At 42.9% G+C, this 27,098-nt stretch overlaps 1 protein-coding gene across 10 annotated transcripts in view; it reads left to right on the top strand.

Annotated features, from left to right (window-relative positions):
• The window catches only part of PDZD2 (PDZ domain containing 2), a 218,570-nt gene that overhangs the window by 113,240 nt on the left and 78,232 nt on the right, over positions 1 to 27,098 (top strand). For 5 of the 10 annotated variants that reach the window (XM_034998734.1, XM_034998737.1, XM_034998739.1 and 2 more), the window contains exons 2-4: positions 13,706 to 14,207; positions 23,493 to 23,635; positions 26,522 to 26,654. In XM_034998734.1, the coding sequence (XP_034854625.1) occupies positions 13,706 to 14,207; positions 23,493 to 23,635; positions 26,522 to 26,654 (778 nt within the window). The other 5 variants (XM_034998741.1, XM_034998743.1, XM_034998744.1 and 2 more) reach the window with 5 other exon arrangements.

Here is a 27,098-nt window from a genome sequence, read left to right on the forward strand (position 1 = left end):
CAGGCCTTGCTAGGTTCCTCCCTGTCCACCATATCTAGTTCATAGTATAATTTAGTTATCTATGCTGATAGCTCTCTTCCGGGAGCAGGTCATCTATCTAAATTCTTTTTAGGCAATTGTGGGGGAGGTAAAGAGCTTTTCCTGAATCTGCAGAGTTTTAATTGTTTTTTAACTCAAAATAATCTTCACACCCAAGTGGCCCATCTTGAGGTATCCTGTCCTTGGCCCCATACCATCTTGCTCACCATTGGCCAGGAATTGCCCCCATATGACCTTGACTTGAAAGCCGAGGCAGACTCTGATGAAGATCGCAGCTGGAGGTCTTGAGCTAACACACTCCTCACCAGCTGGACAGCAAGTCCTTAACTTGAAGGGACATCTGAGTGGTACTTCAGCCCAGAGATTTGCTTGCCTTTTCCTTATTCTAATCTGTGTGGGCCCATCACTGCTTGACTGCACATTATCTCGTACAAGAATCCACAGGAACAAGAGTTCAGAACAACAGGCCAGAAGGTACGCACAGACTGCCTGCAATCAGGAGAGGCAGTTCCTCGTGAAAAAAAAGGTGTCCAGTGCATAGTGCTGCTTGAGAAGCACTGGTCTGGAGTGAGGGCACTGTGGGGAGCAAGGGCAGTGACTGAGCTCCAGGGACCACCTGAAGGAGAGGCCAGCACTGGAGGGTATAGCTGGTGTTAGCCATTTTGTTTGGCCTTGGCTGGGCTGGGGGCCAAGTTGGTTCCTTAATCCTCTGATTCTAGCTAATCTAAGCAAGTACTGCCTCCACTTTTCCAGAAATCTTGGGGACTGTCTCAGCTCATACCTGAGAAATGGAATGAGAGCTGGCCACTTCCACCCACACCCCAAGAAACCACCCACCCCTCCCAAATACTAACCTGCCTTCTGGGCCTGCCTGAAAATACCTCTTGTTTTCCCTAGGGCCCTTTTCTTATGGGTGTGGCACATATTTTGGGTGTAAACATACCAGGAAAATGAAGTGGGGAGAGGTTTCTCTTGGCTGTTAGAAGTTGTAGCCCTTTTCCTTCATCTAAACCTTGTCATAATGCCCAACATTAGGATGGGGCTTTGCCACAGTGAATCCCAAGGTCACTGGCTGGGTTTGTTTGCAGTCAGATGGGAATTTGAATCCCAGCTCCACCCCTGCCACCTCTGTGACCCTGGGCAAGTTATTCTCTCTAAGTCTCAGTTTGCTCCTCTCTAAAACATGACTCGTACATAATGTCAGCCTTAATAGGGTTGCTTTAGACTGAAATGAGGTAAAGTGCATGTGCAGTTAACTCAGTACACAGCATGTAGTTACAACTTAATATTGGTATTCACCCCCTTGTCTATTATAACTCTTGTTAGTTTTTGGAGCTCTTAATATAGAGAGACCATTAAAAGCAAGTTTTACATTTTCATATCAACATTGATGCTTATACATCCGATAATTTAAGGTTTCCTTAATGCTTAACTTGCAGTTATCTTAAGAATAGTAGACAAATACAAATGCCTCTGTATGTTCCTTGTCTGAACATAAACTAAGAACAAAGGGCCACAAAGATACTCAATGATGCCACAGTTCAAATTGGTCAATATGAAGATTGCACTGATTGGAAGCCAAGATTTTTAAATTGTTCTGTCCATATCTGTAAGGACTTGGCTTATCTGTTTTCTAGTCCAGAGTTCTGTTGATCTGGCTTTCTTGTTATCGAAGTCTTCCAAACCAAGAAGAATCCTAGAGGATCATGCAGATGGATGAACAAGAGGGAAAATACCCAACAAATCCAGCTTCTTAGGAGCATCCTTTGCTTAGAGAAGAATGTTGCAAAACTTACAAAGCCAGTGTACAGGAACCTTTGCAGATTATGAGACCTGTCCAGCCCAGCTCTGCCTGCCAGAGAGCCTTGGAAAAGAAAGAAAAAGAAGAAAAAAAAATCAATCTTTAAAAAATTCCCAGTACACTGTATAGAAGAGATTCAAGAGAAGAATAGTGCATGACATTAGCTGGAACACACCGATTGAGGTACTCATTTTGCAATTTCTTAAGTATGTCTTCTCTGCTGACTTCAAAACAGTGAAAGAAATTTGGAAAAGAAGCCCACTATCTTGATGGAAGCTGTTTTGACATAAGTGAAACCAGCCTTGGCGTGAGGTGAGGGCAGGCTCTGGCCAAGCCAATGGAACAGACCCTGGAAGGATTGAGGCAAACTGAGGAAATTGTTTCAAGATGGAGCTGGAGCCACTTGAAAGGGGAGGGAACTGGAGGGTCCAGACATTTCATCAGTGTTTGAATGAGTGTATGAGTAGCTTCATGTGCATTCTGAGATGCATAGACCCCTTCTCTTAGTATCACCTCTGGGGAAGGGGAAGAGGGTGGCTGCCGTTTGAATGGTGCAGTGTGAGAGTTCGTGGATGACTGGCTGTTGTGAACTCTCAGATTTGGTTGGTTTTAGGGAAGAGGGAAAGAAAGGGAGAATGTGTGTTACTAAGTCTCATAACTCTCAATGGTTTTCACCATGGAGGAACTTGGAAATGGAGGCAAGGGCAATATGGAACTGAGTCCCTGCGCCATCTTTGACACATTTCTCAGGGCTTGGTGGCCCTGAAGCAGGAAAACAAATTGAACATAATCTCTAGGACATGGTCTGGCTTCAGTAATCCTTGAGCATTGATCAAAGCTCTTTCAAGGCAAGGCCAAGGGCAGCACCACACGGAGGGAAGTGTAGGAATTGCCATAGGAAATGCACCTAGCAAGGCTGGGAAGTTGGACATCAGGCAAAACTCAAGACAGGCAGAGGGCATCCCTGCATTTTGTGTGTCTCAGAGCCGGCCCATCTTCAGCTCTCGGGGGCACGTCCTAGCAAAGACCTCTGTGATATGAGGTGTCTTTTGCTGGCCAGGGAGCAAGGGATAGGGGAGCTATAGAAGGTTCACTAACACCAATCCAGGCAAAGGAAGTACAGAAAAAACTCTGGGTCTTATAATAATCTGGTGCTGGTAATCTGGCCTGGACAAAAATAACATGGAGAAAATTAAAAATGAAATGCTGCTGATGTGAATGTGAAGTAACATGAATATATTAACATATGATACATATTATATACTACTACATTAGCATGGTATCTGGAGCTTTTGCCTAGTTACTGTTAATGAGGAAAGATTTCCTTTTTTTTTTTTTTTTTAAGATTTATGTATTATTTTAGAGAGAGCAGCAGGGGGAAGGGCAGAGGGAGAGAGAGAATCTCAAGCAGACTCCCCACCAAGCAGAGCCTGAAGTCAGGCTCAGTCCCATACCCCTGAGATTGTGACCTGAGCCGAAATCAAGAGTTGGATGCTCAACTGCCTGAGCCACCCAGGCGCCCCAGAAAGATTTCCTTTTGAAGCAGAGTTGGTTTATGATAACAGTGGAACAGTGGGGGAAAATCTAGGAGACCGAATGAGAAGGAATGCGTGCTCCACTTAAGTGCAGTCGCATGAGAATTTTTAAAGGTAGGAGAGGCTACCAGGGGTTTCCATAGCCTAAACTGGAAGGCGTGGTGGCTATATGAGACAGGATAGATGAGGTGCTAGCAGGTCCCATGAGGGCTATCTCCTCAGGATAATCAGGTATGATCTGAAGGAAAGGGAGAGAGATATCATCAAAAGGGCATGTCTGCATGAATCAAGATTTTTGTAAGGGGTAAATGGCAGAGAGAATGCAGAAGGACATAAAGACTGGTGACTAAAAACCTAGTAAAAAGAAATTGTTTTTAAGATGCAAGAAACAAAAGACCACATATTATATGATTCCATTTATATGAAATGGCTAGAAGAGGCAGCCCTATAGAAACAGAAAGTGGTGGGCTGGGAATGGGCATTAACCATAATGGGCATGAGGGATCTTAATGGGGTTATGAAAATGTTCTAAAACTGATTTATGGTGATGGTTGCACAACTTGATAAATTTCCTAAAAATACTGAATTGTACATTTGAAATGGATGAATTATTTGCCGTGCAAAGTGTGCCTCCATAAAGTCATTTTTTTAAAAAGGATTTTTTAATAGAAATTCTCATTGACCGGTTATTTTTATTATGGTGCTTATTAAGTGACAGCCACCATGCTAGGGGGATACAAATATGAAGATCTTCACAAACAGAGAGGGCATAAGTAAGCAATTTTCAAAGAAGGCAAATGACTAATAAGAATTTTGACCTCACTAGTCATCACTGCTTTGCAAATTATGACATGAGGTAGGTTTTGACTATCAGGCTGGCAAAGATTAAAAAGTGACAATATTCAGGAACAAACAGTTCTCTAAGACACTACTGCTGGGATTCTAAATTGTTAACCCCTTTCAAGAGGAAAGATTAGAATTTTAGAATTACATAGGAAACCCTTGAATATGCTCTTGACCAGCAAGAACCTTGGACCCAGAAAATCTACCCAAAGGAATTTATCTTCTGGGGTCTTAAAATACTATTAATAGTCTTGCATCGGGCGCCTGGGTGGCTCAGTCGGTTAAGCGACTGCCTTTGGCTCAGGTCATGATCCTGGAGTCCCGGGATCGAGTCCCGCATCGGGCTCCCTGCTCAGCAGAGAGTCTGCTTCTCCCTCTGACCCTCCTCCCTCTCGTGCTCTCTGTCTCTCATTCTCTCTCGCAAATAAATAAAATCTAAAAAAAAAAAAAAATAGTCTTGCATCTCCCAAATTTCTCTCTCCAGACTAGTGCTCTGCTCCAAAGTCCAGATTTAGATATCTAGCTGCCCACATCCTCTTCTCAAGTTCAGCATGTCCAGAACTTAACTCCAGAGTGGATCTATGCATGCAGACTAGGTCAGAGAGCCCCAAGCCCAAAAGACTGCTCTTCCAGCTCAGGTGATGGTGGCTCCACCCTTCCAGTTGCTAAAGCCAAATACTTAGATGCCATACACCACCTCTCGCTGTCTCTCACACCCTCTGTCAGAGCCAAAGGCACAGGCTATTTACTCTGCCTTCAAAACTGATCATGATTCTGACCATTTCTTACCATCCCCACGGCTACTCTAAAGTTGAGCTTATCTCCGGCTGGAATTTCTGAAGATGATCTTCTATCTGGTCTCCCTCCTTCTACCCTTGTCTCCACCCCAGTCTATTCTCAACACAGAAACAAAGGGGATCATTTTAAAACATAGTACATATCACATTACTCTGCGGCTCAAAAATATTTCTCACAAAAGTCTTTACAGCAGCTTTTACAGCCTTCCCTAAACCAGTCCCTGTTACCTTACCTCCTATTGCTCTCCTCCTTGCTCGCCCCTTGTCTCAAACCCTCCTATTCCTCAAACACAGTAGGCCAGCTTCCAGTTTACCACTCTTGCACTGGCTCTTGCCTCTATCTGGAACAATCTCCTCCCAGGCGGTGGCCTGGCCAACTCTTTCATCTTCCACAAGTCTTTGCTCAGTGTGTTCTTCCCAGTGGGGCCACCTCAGGTGCAGAATATCAAATTTCAACCTGGCTCTTCCAACTCCTGGCATGCTTGATCCTCTTTATCCTGTTCAGTGTTTTCTGTTTTCCATAACACGTCTCACCTTCTCACATATGATATAGTTGGATGCTTTAACAGGTCTCTTGTTTATTGCCTATCTCCCCCTCCTAGATAGTAAGCTCCACAAAGACAGGCATCGTTTTGTTCACTGCTGTACCCCCAAATGCCTCACAGTGCTTGGCATATAATAGGTACTCAATAACTATTTGTTGAATGAACGAATGATTTTGTAATGAGCAAGTAGTGATTTTATAAACAAAAACAACAGCTTTATGTCATAAAAGAAAAAAGTGATGAGTTCCCATGTACATTTTCTGAGCTCATCACTCCGCTCGTGAGGTGAGACTGACTCATTCATGCACAGCAAAGTCTGACTTTCCCAGCATTCCTTCTGCCCCCCAGGGAAAATGTGACCATCATCAGGATGACTTAGCCAAGCTACAAGGCTGGAGTTCTGATTTGATTCTATATAGGCTGCAAGTTGATCTCATATAGTTATAAGAAACCCTGATTCACTCACAGTAATTTAATAAAGAAATGCAATCAGTTGCAAAGAGAAGCCTGCAAGTTCTCTTTTAAGGGCCAGTATCTCTGTAGTATGTTTTATTAGGCCCGTTCTCATCACTGATCAGGCATTTTCTACTTAATTTAGCTTCTGAGTTTCTGTTTTCAACAAGGTAGATGGTGGCTTTAAAAAACCTTTTATTGCGGGGCGCCTGGGTGGCTCAGATGGTTAAGCGTCTGCCTTCGGCTCAGTGCATGATCCCAGGGTCCTGGGATCGAGCCCGGCATCGGGCTCCCTGCTCTGCGGGAGGCCTGCTTCTCCCGCTCCTTCTACTGCTCCCCCTGCTTGTGTTCTCTCGCTCTCTCTGTCAAATAAATAAATAAAATCTTTAAAAAAAAAAAAAAAACCTTTTATTGATTTGTGCAGAAATAAGATGCATGAAAACCTTTGAAGAAAACTGGAACTTCTTGTAAACCTGTTGCTATATGTTGGAAAGGACCAAAGCTCTGCTTCCTTGCTGTTAATCTATACTGGAGTTGAAAATGTGTAGTGCATCCTAGCATAGAGGCTACTTAAATCATGCTTGTTAGTTTGAGAAGTGAATTTCTAGATAAATATGAAAATCAATGATACCTTATTGCTAGGAAATCAAAACAGTTTTTTCCATTAATCATATGATTTAGCTGCTTTTTATGCAGTGTTTTTCTGCTGTGCCTGCGCCACCCCCATCCCTTTACATCCAGAAGCTCTTAGCAGGAAACAGAAAGAGAACCAGCTCTGCTTCTGCACAGAAGTGGATATTACAGCCAGGGGTTGCAGGAAATGAAATTCCAGTAGGGAAAGGGAGGAAGGGAGTACACTTAACACTGCTGAACACAAATGTGGCTTCTGCCTTTGAGGTGATGCACTGAATTTAATCACTGTTTGTAGATCAGAGTGTAGAACACCTACCCTCTTTCTTACTCCTCTTAGTATATTTCACCTCTATCTGATATGCCTTAAAGATTCAGTATTGGTTTGTTTAAGATGCATAGTTATTTTTATTTCTTAGTCGCTGGTGTCAAGAAAAAATATATCATTAAGCTCCTGCTGTAAGTTCAAAGTTGGGGAGCAGTTCCAATTATAAACCCTGTGTATTCTCCTGCTATATGTCAAGACCTATGATTTTACTCTACTAGTAAGCTAACCAACTTGGCCTGCCACAGTTTCATGAATGTGGACAGAAAGCATGAGATTCTTTGACCAAAGATAAAAGACAGTTTATTATTCATAGAAATAGCAGTAGCCAGAGTATCAGCATATTTAATATGCCCAGTTTCCTTCAGGGCAATAGGGATCTCTGTCCTGGTGTAGAGATGGGTATGATTTAAATTTTACAGCTGGGGGGTGGGGTGGGAGGGATGGGGTGACGGGGTGATAGACACTGGGGAGGGTATATGCTCTGGTAAGCGCTGTGAATTGTGCAAGACTGTTGAATCTCAGATGTGTACCTCTGAAACAAATAATGCAATATATGTTAAGAAAAAAAAAGAAGAAGAAGGTAGCGGGAGGGGAAGAATAAAGCGGGGGAAATTGGAGGGGTAGACGAATCATGAGAGACGATGGACTCTGAAAAACAAACTGAGGGTTCTAGAGGGGAGGGGGGGTGGGAGGATGGGTTAGCCTGGTGGTGGGTATTGAGGAGGGCACATTCTGCATGGAGCACTGGGTGTTATGCACAAACAATGAATCATGGAACACTTCATCTAAAACTAATGATGTAATGTATGGGGATTAACATAAGAATAAAAAAAATAAAAAAAAATTTATGGCTAAGTTATGTGGTGGTGGCAAGTTTTGGTAGCTGATAATTTGGGTTGGGTTTGAATGGCTAATATTGTATCATAGTTCAGAAAAAATTCTTGAATAAATATTTACCCTATTCTTCACTATCAACTTGTGTTTCCCAATCCAAGTTGTCTGATAAAAAATAATTAAATACAGATTTTGTAACAAGAGAACGGATTCCTGTATTCATATTCTCTGTTCTTAACTCCAGATGAGGGAGAAGAGGAAAGAGTTGCTGACCCCCAGCTGTTGATGCTGGAGAGGGAGGTGAGAATCAGCAGAACTGGGCCGCATCAGTCACCTCCCTCACGCAGCAGTTGGAATACGGTGTTCTATTCACTTATACTCTAAGCCTAGACTCCGGTCTGTTTTCAGAGCCTTACTGGTACCTGAGCCCCATCTTCTTCCACCTAATCGGGGCTGTCCTAGCAAAGAAGTAGATAGATTTGTTTTCAGAAATGGCTATATGAGCACACACGGATAGCAGTCACTCTTCTCAGCACAGTATACAGCCCAAAAATTCTGCCTACAGAGTCCCGAAAGAAAGTTTGGCTCATTCCAGGGAAGTAAGCCTGAAGTACCAAGTAGCTGGGAGGCAGCGCCTGAGAGAGACTGCCCTTGGGGAATCTGGTTCTCCAGGAAATGTTTGTCATCCTCCCACCTGCTCCTACAGAGCTGTCCGAACTTGCCTCCCTCCGTTTCCCAGCCAAGACTTCACTGGGAAATTAATCTGTATATATTTAACACTTCCTCTCAACCCATTCTCCTCTGGGAACCTACAGATTTACAACCTCAGACAGCCCTCTGGGTTAATTAGGCTTAGCAGGTTTTCAAAGGAACACAAACAGCTTCTTAGCCTCCCCCTTGCTTCTTAGGCAAGAGGCAGTCATGGGCAAGAACAATTGATCTCCGTTCGTCCTGTGTGTTAGACAGAGTGGCTATTAGCAGTTAGTCCCATTTTGTAAAACTCATACCCGGTCATAGGAACTCATCTAGAAACGTCTTGCCATCAGTGTTTGTTCTCCTATTGTCTATGCTGGGGACCGGACTTACTCAGATGAAGTAAAAGTCTTCAGAAAGTAAAAGTCTTTGCAGAAAAGTCTGAGTTCTAGAATTCTTTTATGTTGTCTGAGTTATGCAATGCTTTCATGGCATTGTGCTACAGGCCAATGCCCAGGGGTGGTGATCCAACTTACTCTGAATTACACATACATATACACCAATGGTTCTGCCTGGCAACACCCCTCTGTGGGTTCACACTATGTACCAGGCATCAATAATTGATGGCCAGATGCCCAAGAGGATTTTCAAAGGCACCTGGAGATTGCTTCTTCTGAGATCGTTGGCAAAACAGTCTAGAATTTCAAAATTGCACAGCTGCCTCAAGCCTTCTTTTGATAGAATTGGGGCATGGGCAAATAATGTGTGTCGGCCTTCTAACACCTATCTGTCTTTGCCTCTCCCTTATCTCCTCCCTGCCTGTCCTTATTGTTTGAACTCCAGGAAGCTTTATCCCTCTAGCTTTTCCTAGCACCCAACCTCACCTGCCGACCCTTCCTAGGCCTCCCACCTCTGGAGAGCCCAGACTCCAGAATTAGGATAGAAGATCAAGAAACAGACGAGGTGCTCAAAACTTTATTTATTTATTTATTTATTTATTTATTTATTTTTGGTTAAAGCACATTTTGAGGGGAAAGGGAGGTGGGAAGGGATTTAGTCACAAAAGGTGCTTGCGAAGACCAAGTGAAATGAGGAACCTCAACACATTTCAGAGGGAGGGTTTTGGGCTAGAATTTGGAACTTCATTTCTGGATATGCTCCATATGGATATGGACTATCCTGAGATGGTCAAAATCAAATACATTTTAATTGAATTGAGTTAATAACTTCATATGCCAGAGGACAGTTTCAAATTTTGGGGAGAAACCAAAAAGTAATTATATGGTAGAGAAGCTTCTGAAAGGTTAATTTTACCTGTTGTTGTTGAAGAGGAGACCTATTTTTCTGGACCAGGATTGTGTTCCATTTCTTCTTTCTCAAAGACTGACTTGGAAGTCTAAAGAGTCTAATGGTGGGTAGGAATTCTTTTGAATAGAAACAGAGATTTGGAAGTATGAATTAGCTAGGAAAGTGCTGGAAAAGTTAGGTAAGTCATTTCAGTACGGATGGATAGGGAATGTGGAGGCATTACATATAAGGTGATTGGAAGAATTACAAGAAAACTACCCCCTGCCTAAAAGTCTTCTCACCAAGCTGTTGTGGTGTCCATAGTTCATTCATTACACTTTGTCTTCGGGATGACCTTAGAAGGTTCAGGATCCAGGAAGGAATAAAATAACCTGTCATACAGTTCCCTGCAGGTGTCAGAGCCTTATTTATTGCTAGGAAGTCAGGCGACGATGGGGAGATGGTGCCAGATTGAAGATAAACTCCTCTTGCTTTGTAATACTGTTGAGCAAGGACCCTGTAGAAATTTCTGAATAAAATAATCTCAGTCACAAGGCTCTTGGAGCTTCCATGAGAGTAGAAATATCCAAGATCCTATGCTCTGAGTCAATGGGCCTGCCTTTTCGACACTGAAAAGAAGGTCTCTGCACAGAACCCATCCAATTGTTTGGAGTTTTTAATGCAAAAGATAGAATCCCCAAAGCAATTATAAAGGAATTGCCTCTCCAGGTAGCATCTTTTTCTGACTGATGGTAAATGTCCAGGAAACCTAGGACAACTTGGACATAAAAAAGGAATGTTTCTGTTGTTCCAGGGTGCTGTTTTGTCCTTGGCACTGGGTTAGTACCTTCAGGATGGCCTGCTCCTTTAATCCCCAGAAGTCTTCCCAAGAAACTAGCATTCACAATTATTAAAATGTAGAAGCAACTTGGAGATGACCCATTTTAACACCCTCATGTTACAGATGAGGACACTAGGGTGATTGAAACATCACAGGTGTACAGTACACGTGGGGTTTGGGAAGCAGGAGGGCCTGGGTCGACCACTTGGCAGTTATGTGAACCTGGGCACGTAACTAATATTTCTGAGCTTCAGTTTCTTCTTCTGAAAGAGTGTTCTTACAGAGCACCTACTCAAAGAAGTAACTCAAAACTTGGCCAGAATTATTATATTTGCTATTGTTTTTTGAATGAGACAGAATTCACATCACATAAAATTCACTCTTTTTAAGTATACAATTCAGTGAGTATATTCACTATGCTGTACGACCATCACCACTAATTCCAGAACATTTCCATCACCCCTAAAAAATCCTGTACCTGTTAGCAGTCCCAGTTCTCCCTTCCCCCCAGCTCCTGGCAACCACTGATCCACTTCCTGTCTCTATGGATTTGCCTATTCTGGAAATGTCCTATAAATGGAGTGACATATGGCCTTTTGTGGTCTGGCATCTTTCACCTGGCCTCATGTTTTCAAGCTTCACGTAAGTTAGAGCATATACTTCATTCTTTTTATTGCTAAATAATATTCCTTTATAGGGATATACTTCATTTTATCTCTCTGTTTGTAGGTTGATGAAAATTTAGTATAATCACCATAGTTATACACGGTTAGGCCAAAGCCAAAATGAGAACTTGGGTGTCTGATTCTCTCCCTGGTCCTGTTTTTACTACCCTACACTGTTCTTCAGAACATCTGGCATATGTCTTACATTAAGAGCAGTGATTTGCTCAAAGAAACCCTTACAACCTGGCTAATAACTACTCTTAAGATTTTATACCTTTACAGAGATTTTTCCAGGGTAGAAAAAAAAATACACAACTCAAGAAAATGAAATCTAAACATTGTAGAAAAATTGTGCTGAGAACCAAGTTTAATTTTCATTTACTAGTCTCTAGTGGACTGCTCTTTACCTGTTCATTTCACTGTATTACACAGAAAAACCCGAGGTCTGTGTGGTAACCTTTATCTACCTGGCTTTCATGTGTATGTTCATTACCATGGTTTATAGCCCGGGATCAAAGAAAAGTTTTTGCTGACTTTGGTGGTTGTTTGAGGACCCGTCTCTCTTGTTCACTCTACTCCATGGTAAAAATTCAGAATTATTCTCTTCTTCAGTGAGACTGACACTGTTGCATTAACCTGACCATTAGGTATGAGTGATACATGGCTTTGGCCCAGAATTTAGTACATTTCAAACACAGCTGGTCACCTCTCCTTATAGCCTGGCTCCTTCCTGCATACTAACTGCCCCAGCTCTCAGGTCTGAGCTTCAGGCCTGGAGGGAGAGCAGCGAGCTTGGCATACTTGAAAAAGTTCTCTGCTTTTCACTTATTGACGACATAGGCAACAAAGCCCCAGGCCCCCTCTCTGGGGGCGCATGAAGACCGGAAGCAGGTCCAGCTCATTAAGGATTTGGTTGTTGACATTCTTTGCTTGTGACCGGGTGATGTGTAGAATGTGGCAACATTCCATGGTGAAGGCATTTCCCTGGGTTCATCTGGGGTGTGTGTTTCTTTATCTTGGGTGACATGAGTGGAGGGTCTAGCCCAGCCTGGTTTCCTGACTTTGAGCAAGTGTGTTTTCTTTGCTAAAGCTTTCATGGTCCTGAATACCACTAATTACTTATCTCCTTTGATGTTCTATTTATGGTTATTCCTTAAGATCTGGAGCAGTTATTGTGTGTCAGTCTTCACATGCATCATCTCATTTCTATCATTTCCTGCTTCTGAGTGTTTGGCACTCCTCAAGTACATGAAACACAACCAAGCCTGGCTTGTCTTCATTGAGCTAAGATCCCTCTTTCCTCTCACTTCTCCTGGTTGACACAGTTTCCAAAAGCCTTCTTTGTCTCCGTCACCCTATGTCTGCATGTTTTTCATTATGTTGGGGTTCCTCTTAATGCAATACCCAGACTGAAAATGAGACTCCTTGTGTTCCAGGAACAACCCCAACTAGAACCATTATCAGGAAGTGAACCTGATGCTCATTTAATGCAGCGTACACCTCCCAGCGCTTATTTACCAGCTGCATTTTGATACCAGCCAACACCCCTCCCCGCTGTGCTCTCTTATCACTTTAATGCTGTGAGGCAGAGGTTCTTGTTGTGCAGTAGATATTTTGACCCTAAGAGCAAAACCTTACTTTTCTCTCAATCGATTTCAGCTACTCTTTACCCTGGGGACTTGCAGAGTAATTATGGCAAAACTATATGAATGGAGGAGTGCCTGGTGGCTCAGTCCATAGAGCATGCAACTCTTGATATCAGGGTCATGAGTTCAAGCCCCACACTGGGCATAGTTCACTTAAAATTTTTTCTCTTAATTTTTTTTTTTTAAGATTTTATTTATTTATTTGAGACAGAGAGAATGAGAGACAGAGAGCATGAGAAGGAGGAGGGTCAGAGGGAGAAGCAGACTCCCCGCCGAGCAGGGAGCCCGATGCGGGACTCGATCCCGGGACTCCAGGATCATGACCTGAGCTGAAGGCAGTCGCTTAACCAACTGAGCCACCCAGGCGCCCTTTTTTCTTAATTTTAAAACTATGTGAATGGGAGGCTAGCATGATTCTGATGTAAGAAATTGTTGAGGAAAGGGAGAATTATTGTTTTTTTAATCATATATTAGGATTGGCTCTGTGAATAGAAAAACCCATTTCTAACTACTTACCCTAGGGTATTTTCATTAGTAATTTCTAGTTCCTGGGGGTTTTGGCTTATTTGGGGGTTATTTTCATCAGCAGCAATTATGTAGATTAAAAGAATGGAGTATTGAGTCTCTTTAGGAAGCTTAGTACCTCAATTGCTTGGGCAGGGTGTTAATCACACGGGTCCTGTGTGGGCTGCTGAATGTGTCAGCCCGATGCACTGGTCAAGAAGGATGTTTTGAGGGCTCTAACCGGCACCTCTGTGTTTGTTGCAGTTACCTGGCTGAGCAGTGCTGGAATGGCGGCTTTATCTACCTGATCATGCTGCGCCGCTTCAAGCACAAAGTCCATTCTCCTTATAATGGCAACAGTAGCAACAGCTCTGAACCAGGAGAGACACCTTCCTTGGAGCTGGGTGACCAAACTGTGAAAAAGGGGAAACGAGCAAGAAAGTTTGGGGTCATTTCCAGGCCTTCTACCCAGAAGGCCACTGAAGAACCCAAGAGCAGCCCTGGCTGTGAGTTTGACAATGACCCCATCTCTGAGCTGGACAATGGCCCAGACCCTGAACTTGGAAATGGTCATGCTTTTGAGCTAGAAAATGGCTCAGAATCTCTCAAGGAGCTGGCCAGATCCCATCTAGACAGTTCAGAAGCAGACAGAGGGACAGAGCATAGCATTCCAAAGACAGATGCTTCTCTACCCACAAGCAATGACAAACGCCGCTTCTCAAAATCTGGGAAGACAGACTTCCAATCAAGTGACTGCCTGGCACGGGTAAGCTTTGGTTTGATTATAGAACCTGAATTTTAAAAGAAATACTTTCGAAGTTGCTTTTACGGCTTAGGAAATATATCTAAGATGGCCTTGTATTTGGAAGCCAACACATTTATTATGATAAATGGTCAGAGGACATAACAATAACAAAAAAAAAATCCAAGTCATTTTATCCTACTTAAATAAAGAGCTAGTTGAGTGATCCTAAGTGGAAAATTCAAGCCTTCTGTGGTATAATTTGAGTCATATGAGGCCCAGATAAAGTACTTGAACTGCATCGTTATTTATCACTACCATCCCCAGCGGAATTGCCACAGCAAGGCCAAGAATTCCTGGTGGCAGCTGAGAGCATGAACATTCAAGCCTCAGTATTACACAGGAAGGATATTCACCACGCAGAGAAGCATCTGCTTTTCTTTTTAACACTTCAAAACCAGTGACATTTTTATGGGTTTATATTATTAAATTGCTGAATTCCAGTAAAGGTTGGAAATTTCACAGAAATCTCTGATACTGTGATATCCAGCTGTGATGGTCAGGGTTGGTCTTCCCTAAAGGCAAAGCAGATGTGGTATACTCTGAATGGTAATGGGTACACTTCTAGCCTCAAATCATCTCCTTCATTATAACCAACATTCTCTCTTGAAGTGATATTTCTTTCGGGTAAGCATGTTCCTTCCAAGAATCCTCTTGGCAGATACTCTTGTGGGTTCCTAATGAAGCAGTAACTTACTACGTGGTTTCTGATTGGTTTCCTGAGTCCCTCCAGGAGACACCCTTTCGGGATAAAAGAGCAAGTTGGAAAGATAGAAAATGGGCACAGAAGAAGTATCAAGTTCAGCTTTGCAGGCTGCTGAAATGGTACCCTGGCAGTGAATAGAATTTCTAGTAAGTCTATTTCATGCATATTTCTGCAATCATAGCTAATCTATATAATGGGAGGAGAGGAATTAAAATAACCCCTCTCTCAGGGGACCATGTTCCTTCATCTGAGGATCTCAGTGATCTTCATAAAGCTTTACCCAGAGAGGCATGATTTGTAGATGGAAGGTGTAAATGAAGAAGAAAAAAGTAATGTCTCTATCAATGATTTTCTACAAACTTTATGGTCCCCCTCAAAAAAGAATTAAGGGCAATAAAAAGATTATAATGTGTTTCTTATTGGTAATACTCTACTTGGATATGACTTGTTCTCCTAATGATTAAATTATGAATGCACAGAAAGCCTAGAGTGAATAAATTAGGAAGTGTTGGTTCTCTTAATCATTTTGAAGGTTTAAGTTACCAAAAGAGATTGAATCTCATATACAGTCCAAACAAACAGGCTTTCATTTGACCTAGGACATAGTGGAAATAATTTGGAAATGACTTTAAAAGAAAAAAAAAACATTTAAGAGGCTACTATTCTCTGCTCATCTTAACTGAAGTCAATAATGTAAAATTGAATTTCTGGATTAGACTATCTGAAGACTACACATATCAGAGTTTCTTTGCCTGGTTTTTGCACTCAAGGTCAAATGTCCAAGAAGATATAAATGAAACGGTGATTTAAAAAAAAAAAAAAAAACTAGCTCTTTTGCCTTTGGGACATTTTTTTAAAGCCACATGCCTATAAAAAGGAGAGACCTGCCATCTGGAATTTGCATTCTTCACAACTGGCCATAATCTGGAGAGCGAGTATTGACCCTGGGTTATACTTTCCATCTTAGAAAGTCAGCATAGGCCACAGACCCTCTCAGGCACGAATATATTTTAACACCCTTTTCTGCCCCAGAAGCATCATTGTTTGATGCATTTACCCAGGATTGATAGAGTTGGCGAGAAGTAGGTCGTCACAGCTTCCCCTGCATCCAGGTGGCCCCCCACATTGGGACCAGTAGACCATCACAGAAAGTCCTGTAGGTTCTTGGGCTAAGCAGATTTTTATTTTTACTCCAGGATGAGCCCAAGGTCATGCTAAAATGGAATTTCCAGAAAAACAAAAATTAGGTATTTACCTCTTAAGCCCTCAGGGAAAAAAATTCCATTGCATTTGAATAATGGGAGATTAAACATGTAAACATTGTTCCATTTCTGCTTTATTAATGATTTAATATATCTACAAAGACTTAATAAATTACAGAAAAGGCTTATAGTCATTCAGACCATTTTTATTTGTCGGATGCTTCTTTTTCATAGACTGTTATTTGTTACATGAAAATAAATCTTCAGTCTTTGTTTTCCTATCCTCTTTCCCTTTAACAGAACTATAGGAAACATATTTCCTCTAATAAATATCTTCTTTTTAAAAAGCCATATGTTTCTATAAAATATCAACACATAATAATACATATGCAACCAGATTAATCTTTGAAACTACAAAAGTTGGTCCCATTGTCTAAAACATAATCTCCTAGGACACAGATAGGCAATTTTAGAACTGAAGTCAGAGTTCCTTACTCCCTGTCTAGTGAAGACCATTACTCATCCAAGGGGAAAGTTCTTGCAAGTCTGTTTATTACAGATGTGTATTTTTGTAATGCAGCGTGGTAAAAAATAAATACAACTTAGTCACATAATAGTGAAAAAAAGAATCCTACCATTTGCCAGCCAGGTGAATTGATTTATAGCTGGTGTATGTGTCTATGGGTCCATTTGTGGTCTCACCCTAACACGTGTAATTCGCCTGTACAGTATCAGACCTCTTCCCTCAGCAGAGACCTCAGGAAGTCTGAGTCGTTCAGTGCAGGTGGTCTGCAGAGACCTCAGGAAGGCTGCCCCAGGTCTGAATATGCAGGAAAAGGAAACTGAGAAGGAGAGTCACACCCAGGACATCTCCTAGGTTGTCCCTGATGTTTGCATCAAGCAGAAACAGCATGAGGATGGTCCTATTCTAGTAAGTCCTCCCCCCATGGTCACTGGGTGAACTTCTATCCTTCTATGTGGTAATGTCCCTCTTCAGTCCATGTCTGCTCCTTCACCTCTCTCCTGAGCCCCCCCACCCCATCCTTTCTACCACCTGCCTACAGTGTATCTCCATCTTGGGTATTTCACATCATGCCTAAAACTTGACGCATGACTTTCCCACATCACCAAGCTGGCTCCAATATTCCAGGTTCCACCACCCGTAAAGTTGCCCAAGCCAGAAACCTGAGATTCAACTAGCAGTCACTCACCTGCTTTGTCTAGAACTTTCCCTGGTTTTGTGCTGACAATCCCACATCCTAGGAAATGCCTTCATCCCAGCAAATTGGGACAGTTGGCATCCTGGAGTCAACTGAAATGCTGCCCTCTTCTTTCCACACTGTCCAGTTGATCACCAAGTCCTGTCAACCCCGGCTCCCTTCGGGGTCTCTCTCCCTTTCTATCTGGGTCAAACGGCTTTCATTTCCCACATGGTGGTCCTGGTATTCTGCTACCCATCCCACTGTCCACTGTCATCCCGTCATCCAGTGTCTCCACAGCAACCAGAGAGACCTTTCTAAAGAGAGCACCTCAGGCATGTGTGTGCATCCTCACACACACTGAAGCTTAAGCCCTTTGGGTGGGTCCGCTTTACCTTCAGGGTAATACCCAAGCTCCTTAGCTTGGTGAAGCACAGGAACCCTTTCACTGTATGATCCCTGCTTAACTTTCTGCCTTCATCTCTCACTGCTTTCTTCCTCCCCTGTTTGGGCTGAATTAGCCACAATTTTTTGCAAAGGACTAGGATCAATATCTCCTCTGAGCCTTTGCACATGCTGCTCTTGCTATCCTGTTTCTCCTCTCCTCCCCCATGTAGCTTAGCTTCTTCCGTTTCTGGGGGACGAAACACCATGACACACTCCTCTAGGAGGCTTCTGTGACCCTTCTGCCACCTGCCCCATCTTTAGGCGTCTCCTCTTTGGGCTCCTGCAGTGCCCCCTTCTCATCTTCATCAATGCATGAATCCCACATATTCCAATTACCATGTGGCTTGTTGTGTCCCCAGTAGACTTGAACGGCAAGGACCTTACTTGTCTTTGTGTCCTGGCTCACTGCCTTGCACCTGCAGGTGCTCTGTAGGTGTTTATTAATGAAGGCACCCAAGAGCTTCAGGCCTGAGAGATGGGACACCAGGTTCTAGCCCTCGTTCTTCCATCCCCCGTTCTGTGGCCGTCAGGCTGCCATGTTCTTCCTCTGAGCTTCCATCTCCTCACCCGTAAACTGAACATTTTAGTCTGATGACTCAGGAACTTCAACTGTGACATTGATCACATATCTTTTTATTTCTTACTGATCATTCTAAATAAGAAGGGATAGGCAAACAGTCTCAGGATCTAAGTTTGCAACTAGAGCCAGACGATTTACTGCAGTAAAATTCTAGTTGGATGATGTTTCTTCTCACATTTGGAGAAAAGATGCTATTGTGAAATATTATTTTTGGTTCCAGCAGAAGATGAGGTCATTTAAATGCTGCCGAGATAGCTCCCTTTAATGTACCACCTCTGTTTTGTAAATAAATCCTTTTTTTTTTTTTTTTGCATCCGTGAAGAGATGCATGTGTGAGCATCACACAGTAATTGGCATTTTATAGGAAAGGGTAGCACTTCAACAACATTAATACAAAAGTCCATAGCATCCAATTTTGCATGGTTTGGCTTTTTCTCCACAGGCTGACAGAGTCTCATTGCCCTTTAAGCCAATGTAAAAGGAAGCAAAGGCTTGAGCCATCTGTCTAGACAGGATCTGTTTCAGAACTCAATTGTCTCTACAACTGGATTGGGTGTTCACATGCTAAACATTGGCAAACATACAGGTTTCCCATCTGGGCGAGCCTCTTAATGTCACATAAGATTAACATCCTATATTTGTTAATTCTGTGGCATTTATGCAGTATTGTTATGGGCTAGGCACTGTTCTAGTTGCTGGAGAACCTGCTAATAGATGAGAGACACGGTTCTGTCCCATGGCACTTATCACAGATAAGGGGCCACAAGCAATAAACAAGCAAATAACTGAATCTAAATGTTAGATGGTGACAACTGGTGCTATAAATTAAATAAAGCAGTAACATGAAAGATGCCTGGGCAGCGTCCTGGTGGGGAGTTAGCTGAAATTGGTATCAGTGAAGACCTCATTAAAGAGGCAATGTCTGAGCTGAAGCCTGAGTGTCAGGAAAGGCCAGCCCTACAAAATCTGGGGGCAGAATATTTCCAGGGAGGAGCCAGCACATGCAGCTGTCCTAGGCAGGAGTGATGGAGTGTTCCAGGGGCAGAGAGACCGAAGCACAGTGAGTGATGGGGAAAGCACAGGGAGGTGATTTGGGAGCATGGGCGGGACTAGATGTAGAGGTTTGTGTAAGCCACCTCAAAGATTTAGACCTCAGTCTGAGTCTAGTAGGGAGCTATTGGAAGGTTTAAGCTGAGTGCATCATGATATATGTTTTTTAAAAGTTCACCCTGGGTGACTCAGTCTTAAGTGGTGAACTCCTGATTTCAGCTCAGATCATGATCATCAGGGTCCTGGGATCAAGCCCCATGTCAGGCTCCATGCTCAGTGGGAAGTCTGCTGGAGGTTTCTCTCTCTCTCCCTCTGCCCCTGCTTACCTTCTCTCTCCCTCTAAAATAAATAAATAAACCTTAAAGAAAGAAAAAAAAGTCCCCCCTAGATGTGTAATGGAGAATAGGAGATTGTAGGGAGCAAAAAATAAAAAGGGAGACCAGATTGGAGGCTATTGTGATAACTCAAGCTAGAGATGCTGGTGGTCTTGACAGTGGTGGTGGCAGGGAGGAGCGGAAGTAGGTGGATGTGGGTGTGTTTTGCAAGTAGAATCTACAGATCTTGCTTATGGTTTGGATATAGGAAATAGAAGGAGGAATTAAAGGTAACTTGTGAGCTTTTAGTTTGCATATCCTCTTTAGCTTGAGTATATGATGGTGCTCTTCCCATGGAGGTGAGAAAGCCAGGAGTGAGAGGGAGGCAGAGTCCTGTTTTGACCATACTGAAGTGTGTATTAGATACCCAAGTGGAATTGTAAGGAGGCAGTTGGAAATATACTTAATATTATTATATTTAAGTTGGCCTGTTGATTTTCTGCCAGTGCCAGCTTTAGCCTCATAAACTTCAGACGCTGATTTTATTTGTAACTGAACACTGCTTTTAGCTGTGGGCAGCTAGATTTAATACTGACAGTTGGACAATTGAGACTGATAACATCTGCCTCTTTCTTCCTGTTTGTGCCTTCCTTTGTGTACCTCTGAACTCCTCATTAGATAATCAAGAAATTCCAGAGCTGGGAAACTTGCATGGACTTCTTTGAACTCCCCCCTTATAGTTCCTACTTTCAATTATGGAGGAAAAAACTCATGTTATTGGATAAAAGTGAAAAAGAAGATCTGCTTCTTGACTAGCATAGTTGGGGGCTGTATTACAGATTGGTCATCCCTGCCCTCTGAAGCTGTTTTTATTAGATAATGTGTTTTATTTTGCATTTAACTATTTGTGTGTGTATTAGGCAAGGGTATAAAGGGGGCATGTGAGTGCTCTTAATGAAAATTGTCTTTAGCTCTTTTGTCAAGAGTATATACATTAGGTCATTATTCTTTCTCCATGATCATAGTTTTGCATGTTTCTTGCCACAAGTTCTATTTCTAAAAGCATTTAAAAATGAGAAAGGACTGTATATCTAGTATTGTCATACCCTCTATGAACCGTACGTAACATGTTCTGTTTAACAAAAAGATGGTAGGATGGGGGGAAATGATGATGCAGCTAGTAATGGGATGAATAGGTTTCTACTAATTTGGGCTAAAGCCAAATGGATTTTCTTAGTTCTGGACTCTAATAATGGTCCCTGTTGCTTTGGGGAAAGGACTTCACAGCTCTTCTGTACTGGGAGAGGGAGGAGCACTGTCCCATACCGTCAAGACCCTAGTAGCCACGGCATATCTTCCATGGAAAAAACAAGTCAAGCCACCATTATGCTCAAGTTTCTCAGCTACTTTGTTAGGCCCAGGGAGGCAGCCATAGGGTAGGCCCATAGGAGCAAGCCGGGACAACAGCTAATCAGCACATCCCTGAATTTGTTCCCTTTGGGGCTATCCACTAGGCCATAGGGCCTCATGTGTCGAAAGTTGCCATCTTGGGGCGCCTGGGTGGCTCAGTTGGTTGAGCGACTGCCTTCGGCTCAGGTCATGATCCTGAAGTCCCGGGATCGAGTCCCGCATCGGGCTCCCTGCTCAGCGGGGAGTCTGCTTCTCCCTCTGACCCTCTTCCCTCTCATGCTCTCTGTCTCTCATTCTCTCTCTCTCAAATAAATAAATAAAATCTTTAAAAAAAAAAAAAGTTGCCATCTTGTCAGTAGCAATGACTCTCAAGGATGGCTTTTAGGAAATAGTGCAGCTGTGAGAGACTTTGAAGGCCAGGAGGTTATTTCTGAATGGAGAAGAGATAAAGGTGTTCCAGAGGTCAGAGGCAACAAACCAAAAACCATGGAGTCCAAAGTGAAATGATTGGATGATATAGGGATTGTTGACAAGTTCATGAACTACTGCGGTAAGCCAGTGACTTCTGAAGTTACATTTGGCCAGACAGGCATCGTTTGTCTGTGGTCAGCAGATGGAGGAGACCGTTGGCACCACTGTGTGTTGCCAGAGCAATGGAGCCCCGCTGAGCAGTGCTGACTCGAGAAAGTATAGGATCCAACAGGTCTCTGTCTGTTAATAATTTCCCCAGACATTCTTACTGCTGCACATCAGTGACTGTTTAACATCTGGTTTTTTTACTATTGCATAAAGTTTCGTTTTAGTTTCTGACAGTATGTATTTCAGATTTTCTGAATACTTCACATTCTTCCTCTTTTGCAAGCAGCTTAAATGGGAAGGTTGCCTATTTCTAGGAGGAGGATGGCTTTGTCCATATTGGACCTTAATGGTTCTATTAGACCTTCATGATGGATGAGGAAAGGACATGGCTTTTGTTTTATATGTTAAGGAATGCATACCCATAGACCTAGAGATAAAAAGAACTTACAGGAGTGAGCCTAACGTAAGACCCCCAAAGTAAATCACCTTGGAAGGTTTTGCTTTCATTTCTCTGAACACCCAAGTATCTGAAGGAACTCAAACATTTTGCATCAGGCATAAAATAGGGAGTCAAACGGAGAATTAACCAAAGAAGAAAAGCTACCATTAGTCCAGAGGACTTAGAGACATGATTAGTTTTTTTAAAGAATAGATTTTTATAAGAGTTGAAGCATGTTTTAATGTATTTAAAGAGTGTACAGACCAATGTCTATAGAAGCCAATAACAAATTCATCCATTAATTTCCTGTTTTGGTTTCTCCCACCAGAGATCTCATTTTTATGTTCTTAGGAAGTTTGAGATTCAATTCAACATGATAGGGTTTTTTTTAATGACGTATAGTTGACACACAATGTTACATCTGTTTCAGGGGTACAACATCATGATTGTACAACTACACATTATGCTATGCTCACCACAACCGTAGCTGCCATTTGTCCCCATGCAGCACTGTTACAGTACCACTGGGTATATTACAATATGATGGTTCTACCATATACATGTGCATATATAAATAATATAAGGTTACCAGTCAACATTGATTATGTCTCTACTAGGTGCCAGAAGCACTGCTGCTTCCGTAAATATCTCATTTAATCCTAATGACAAATCTGAAAGTATTAATAATTATCCCCACTTTAGAGGCAAGGAAACTGAGGGTTTTAGGCATAAGGACTTTCATAAGTACTAAGTGTCAGAACTGGGCTCAAATTAGTTGAAGTCTCCTGGCACCAAGACCTATCTTTGCCTTCCTTTCATCTTCCTTTATTAATTAGTAGCTGTGTGTAAATAAATGGAACCCAGACACAGCCAGTGTTTATACACACAGTGGTATCCAGGTTTCAGGCAGAAGAAGTTTTCCTTAACAGAATCCTGGTCAGGAAATTGGATAATCACCCTTGCTGTCCAATATTATAGCCACTTGCCACAGGTAGCTATTTAATTTAATTAAAACTAAATGAAATAAAACATTTATCATCTCAGTTGCCACTACCCACCTTTCAAGCACTCAATAGCCACCTGTGGCTAGTGGCTCCATGTTGGATTGTACAAATATAGAACATTTCCATCATCATAGAACGTTCTATTAGACAGGCAGCTAGAGAGTCTGATCCAGCACACAGAGCTTTTTCTTTCTGTGGTCATCTACAATACCTGTTGACAACTGATGACTATTTGGCTTGACCTAACAGCTCCACTCTCCTGGGTCAATGCCATGTGTCTGTCCATATACTTCATAGTGTGCTCACTTTTTCTTCCAAGGAGGAAGTTGGCCGGATATGGAAGATGGAGCTGCTTAAAGAATCGGATGGGCTGGGAATTCAGGTTAGTGGAGGCCGAGGATCAAAGCGCTCACCTCACGCTATCGTTGTCACTCAAGTGAAGGAAGGAGGTGCCGCTCACAGGTGACTAGATAACTCTCCCTTCTTCTCTGCCTCCTTATCCTCTCCCTTCCCTTCCTCCGGGTGTAGGACTCTTCCATTTGGTCAAAGCCCTGGTAATTGCAGTTCATAAAGATGATGCTGGAGCATAGGAGAAAATCAGACATGAGCAGTTTCAATTAAACACACCTCTGGGCACAGGAAGTGGCTAATTGCTGGAGATGGTACAGGCTCCTCCGAATCAGAAGAGATCAGATTTCTTTCTAGTCTGTTTTGAGTTTCAAGTGATTGTTACTTATCCTAACTTTTAGGATACTGGTAACATGTGGTTACCTATTGAGACTATGCTATGCAACAGAATGCCACATTCCTGACATCTTAACCCCCATAAGATTGTGGCTAATGACTTGGGAAAGCAATTGATTTTAAATGCGACCACAGTTCATGTGCTGTGTCAGTTCTGTCAGGTTTCAACACATACTTACATACGTGTGTCATGTAAATGCCAAGGGGAAAAAAGGAAATGGGAATTTTTCTCCTTGTGGCCTGAACAATTCATACTTCAAAACTTGTTTTTTAATCTGAACTATTGTCTTAAGTAGGAAGAAGGACAGCGCTTAGGCAGAGCATGTACAAAGAAATCCATTTGGAGTTACAAGGATGTAACTATACCAAAATAGACAGCATGCTTTTGCTTTGCTAGCTGATTGCTTCCATGTATATAGGGCGTCTACTATTGACAAGGCACGCTGGGGTGTGTGCACGTGTTATGTGCCCACATGTGTACAGTAGGTGTATAAAGGTAGAGTTTCACGGATGAGGGAGGTAAATCTAGTTGGGAATTTGGTGTTCAGTCCAGGTACCCGGTTATAAGGGGGATAGGCAAACCAGAGTGGTGTGGCCTGCCCTAGACCGAGAGGGCTTTGAAAACTCTATCTCATGAAGTGGAGTTGAAGGAGTCGGAGGTAAAGATCGGAAGACTAAGGAGAGGACAAGGGTAGAAACTATCATGTGTCATGTCCCTATTCTAGTCTCATGACTCAGAGTAAGATGCTAACAACTAGAGATAAGAATAACTGCACTTGTCAGTTATCTGGGCAGTAGTCATTATGGAAGGATTAAGACCTTAGTTTTTATCCAGAAGAGCATCACTAAATTTCCCACATGAGGTATGCTTTGAGGAACTCCCATCAGATAGCCATTTCCCCATTAATCCTAGGTCTTAGGTTCTAGCATGTCTTTGGAAAGTTGGCAATTAGGAAATTCCTGTGCCCAGAGATAAACTTATATAGAACTGTTCTTGTCTGTTTTCTATGTGAGCTGTTTCTAGTAGGTTTCGCCATTTTCTCTTCCCCCTTAGCCTGGAGTTGTGTGCATGTCTCTCTCTGCTTCTGGAGTATATAATTCACATGTGGGGCATTCTGGTTAATAATAGGAGATGAGACAAATGGAATTGAAGAGGGAAATAAGAAAAGGGATGGGGGTAGGGATGGTCTTGAATAAATTCAAGGACATTGGTCAGAACTTAGTGTTCTTTTTTACTCCTGAATCCCTCTCTTTCTCGATGGCCCACCCACACACCTCCTTGAGGTTCTCTGTGGGCTTCCTATTCCCCTTCTCTTTCCAGTCCAAGCAACTAGAAGGGTTCTTAGCATTTCTCTGATTTAGGGATTTTTGAAGGATAGAAATCAGAGGCTGTCACAAGTCTCTGGTACCTCCTGTCTTCTGTGAAAGCCTAAATTCATGGAGAAGATTATGATGCATGCCCTAGACGACTGAGAGAAAAACCAGTGAGGGAGGGAAGGATGAAGAGAAGCTGGTTGATTTGCTGAAAGAAGGTAAGGTGGGAAGAGTCGACATGTTGGAGAGAAAGTTGGGTAAATCTAGGAATATTGGGGACAGGCACAGTCTGTCCTTGGGTATTGATGGAAAGTCTTCAGAGGGGATGGTGGAACCCTAGGCTTAGGGACCATCCCCCTCACCAGATTTCCTATCCCATATTTAGCAATAGCAATGAAAAACCTCTGGCTCCTTTGGGATAATGGAAGACCAGACCACTGGAGGTTCAAGTGGAACCCACAGGACTGTTGATCCGTCATGATTGAAGGCACCTGCACAATGCTCTGGCACAGTGTGCCACCCCAGCCCTTGACCCACCCTAGGGCACGCAGCCCCAGACCAGTGGGAAGGAAGCTCTAAGTCAGCTGTAATTTACTTTAGAGGAAATAAAGAAACAGAATACATTTGTAGTCCAGGTCTGATACCTGCAATAGCAGTAAACTGGTCAGACTGTTTGATTTTTGTATTCCATCCTCCTGATGAAGCGTGGCTGTAGGATGGAAATGGTGCTGAGAGACTTTATCCTCAAGGTCCTGTAACGCTGCATGTGTGTTGGGAGTGGGGGGGGGGGGGGGCACATGCACATGCAGTGAAGTGTCCCAGGTGCTACAGAGGAAATATGGCCAGGGCCTTGTCACCTGGAAAGAGAGAGGTTTGGGGTGCTTAGCTCAGTGACGCAGCTGACAACTCAGTTGTGAGGACAGGATGGCATTAGGATTAAAAACAGAATGACTCGACTTTCCAAAAACCTTGGGGTCTCAGTTCCTCTATCATTGTCTCCCCCTGGATGGGAAGCATTTCATTAAGGTTGATGCAGGATATGGTGGTGAATTAAGAACTTGCTTGCTACCAGGTGACCATGTGAAATCATGGAGCTTCCCTAAGTGGGCATCAAGACCCAGCCAGAACAAAGGAAAAATTCCAACCCAAACTGTCGCTGGCCGTCTCTACTTTTTCCTTAGCCTGATTTTAACCGTCCCTCTTGCGACCTTCCCCAGCTCCAGGAAAATGTCCCTTCTCAAGCCCAGAATATCTTGACAAGGGATTTTTTTCCCGTCTCCATTTCCTCAGGGATGGCAGGCTGTCCTTAGGAGATGAGCTGCTGGTAATCAATGGTCACTTATTGGTGGGGCTCTCCCATGAGGAAGCTGTGGCCATTCTCCGCTCCGCCACTGGAATGGTTCAGCTGGTAGTAGCCAGCAAGGTAGGTAGTTTTTGTTTTTTGTTTTTAATATTTTTAATGATGGTGGTAAATTTGGATTTGAGCCCTCCCTGTGCCACATACATACACACACACTTGCATGTTTACTGGGGCCATTTAAATGGCCGTGATTCGGGGCGCCTGGGTGGCTCAGTCGTTAAGCGTCTGCCTTCGGCTCAGGTCATGATCCTGGGGTCCTGGGATCGAGTCCCGCATCGGGCTCCCTGCTCAGCGGGAAGCCTGCCTCTCCCTCTCCCACTCCCCCTGCTTGTGTTCCTGCTCGAGCTATCTCTCTCTCTGTCAAATAAATAAATAAAATCTTTAAAAATAAATAAATAAATAAAAAATAAATAAATGGCCGTGATTCTACAGGGCAAGCCCACGAGGGTGGCCTTTATCTGAAATATTTAGTTGATGGAAAAGCAGCAACAGGACTAAGGAAGGGGG

Source organism: Mirounga leonina, unplaced genomic scaffold, assembly GCF_011800145.1.
Source record: "Mirounga leonina isolate KUSES-001 unplaced genomic scaffold, KU_Mleo_1.0 Mir_95, whole genome shotgun sequence".
Classification (NCBI taxonomy): Eukaryota; Metazoa; Chordata; class Mammalia; order Carnivora; family Phocidae; genus Mirounga; species Mirounga leonina.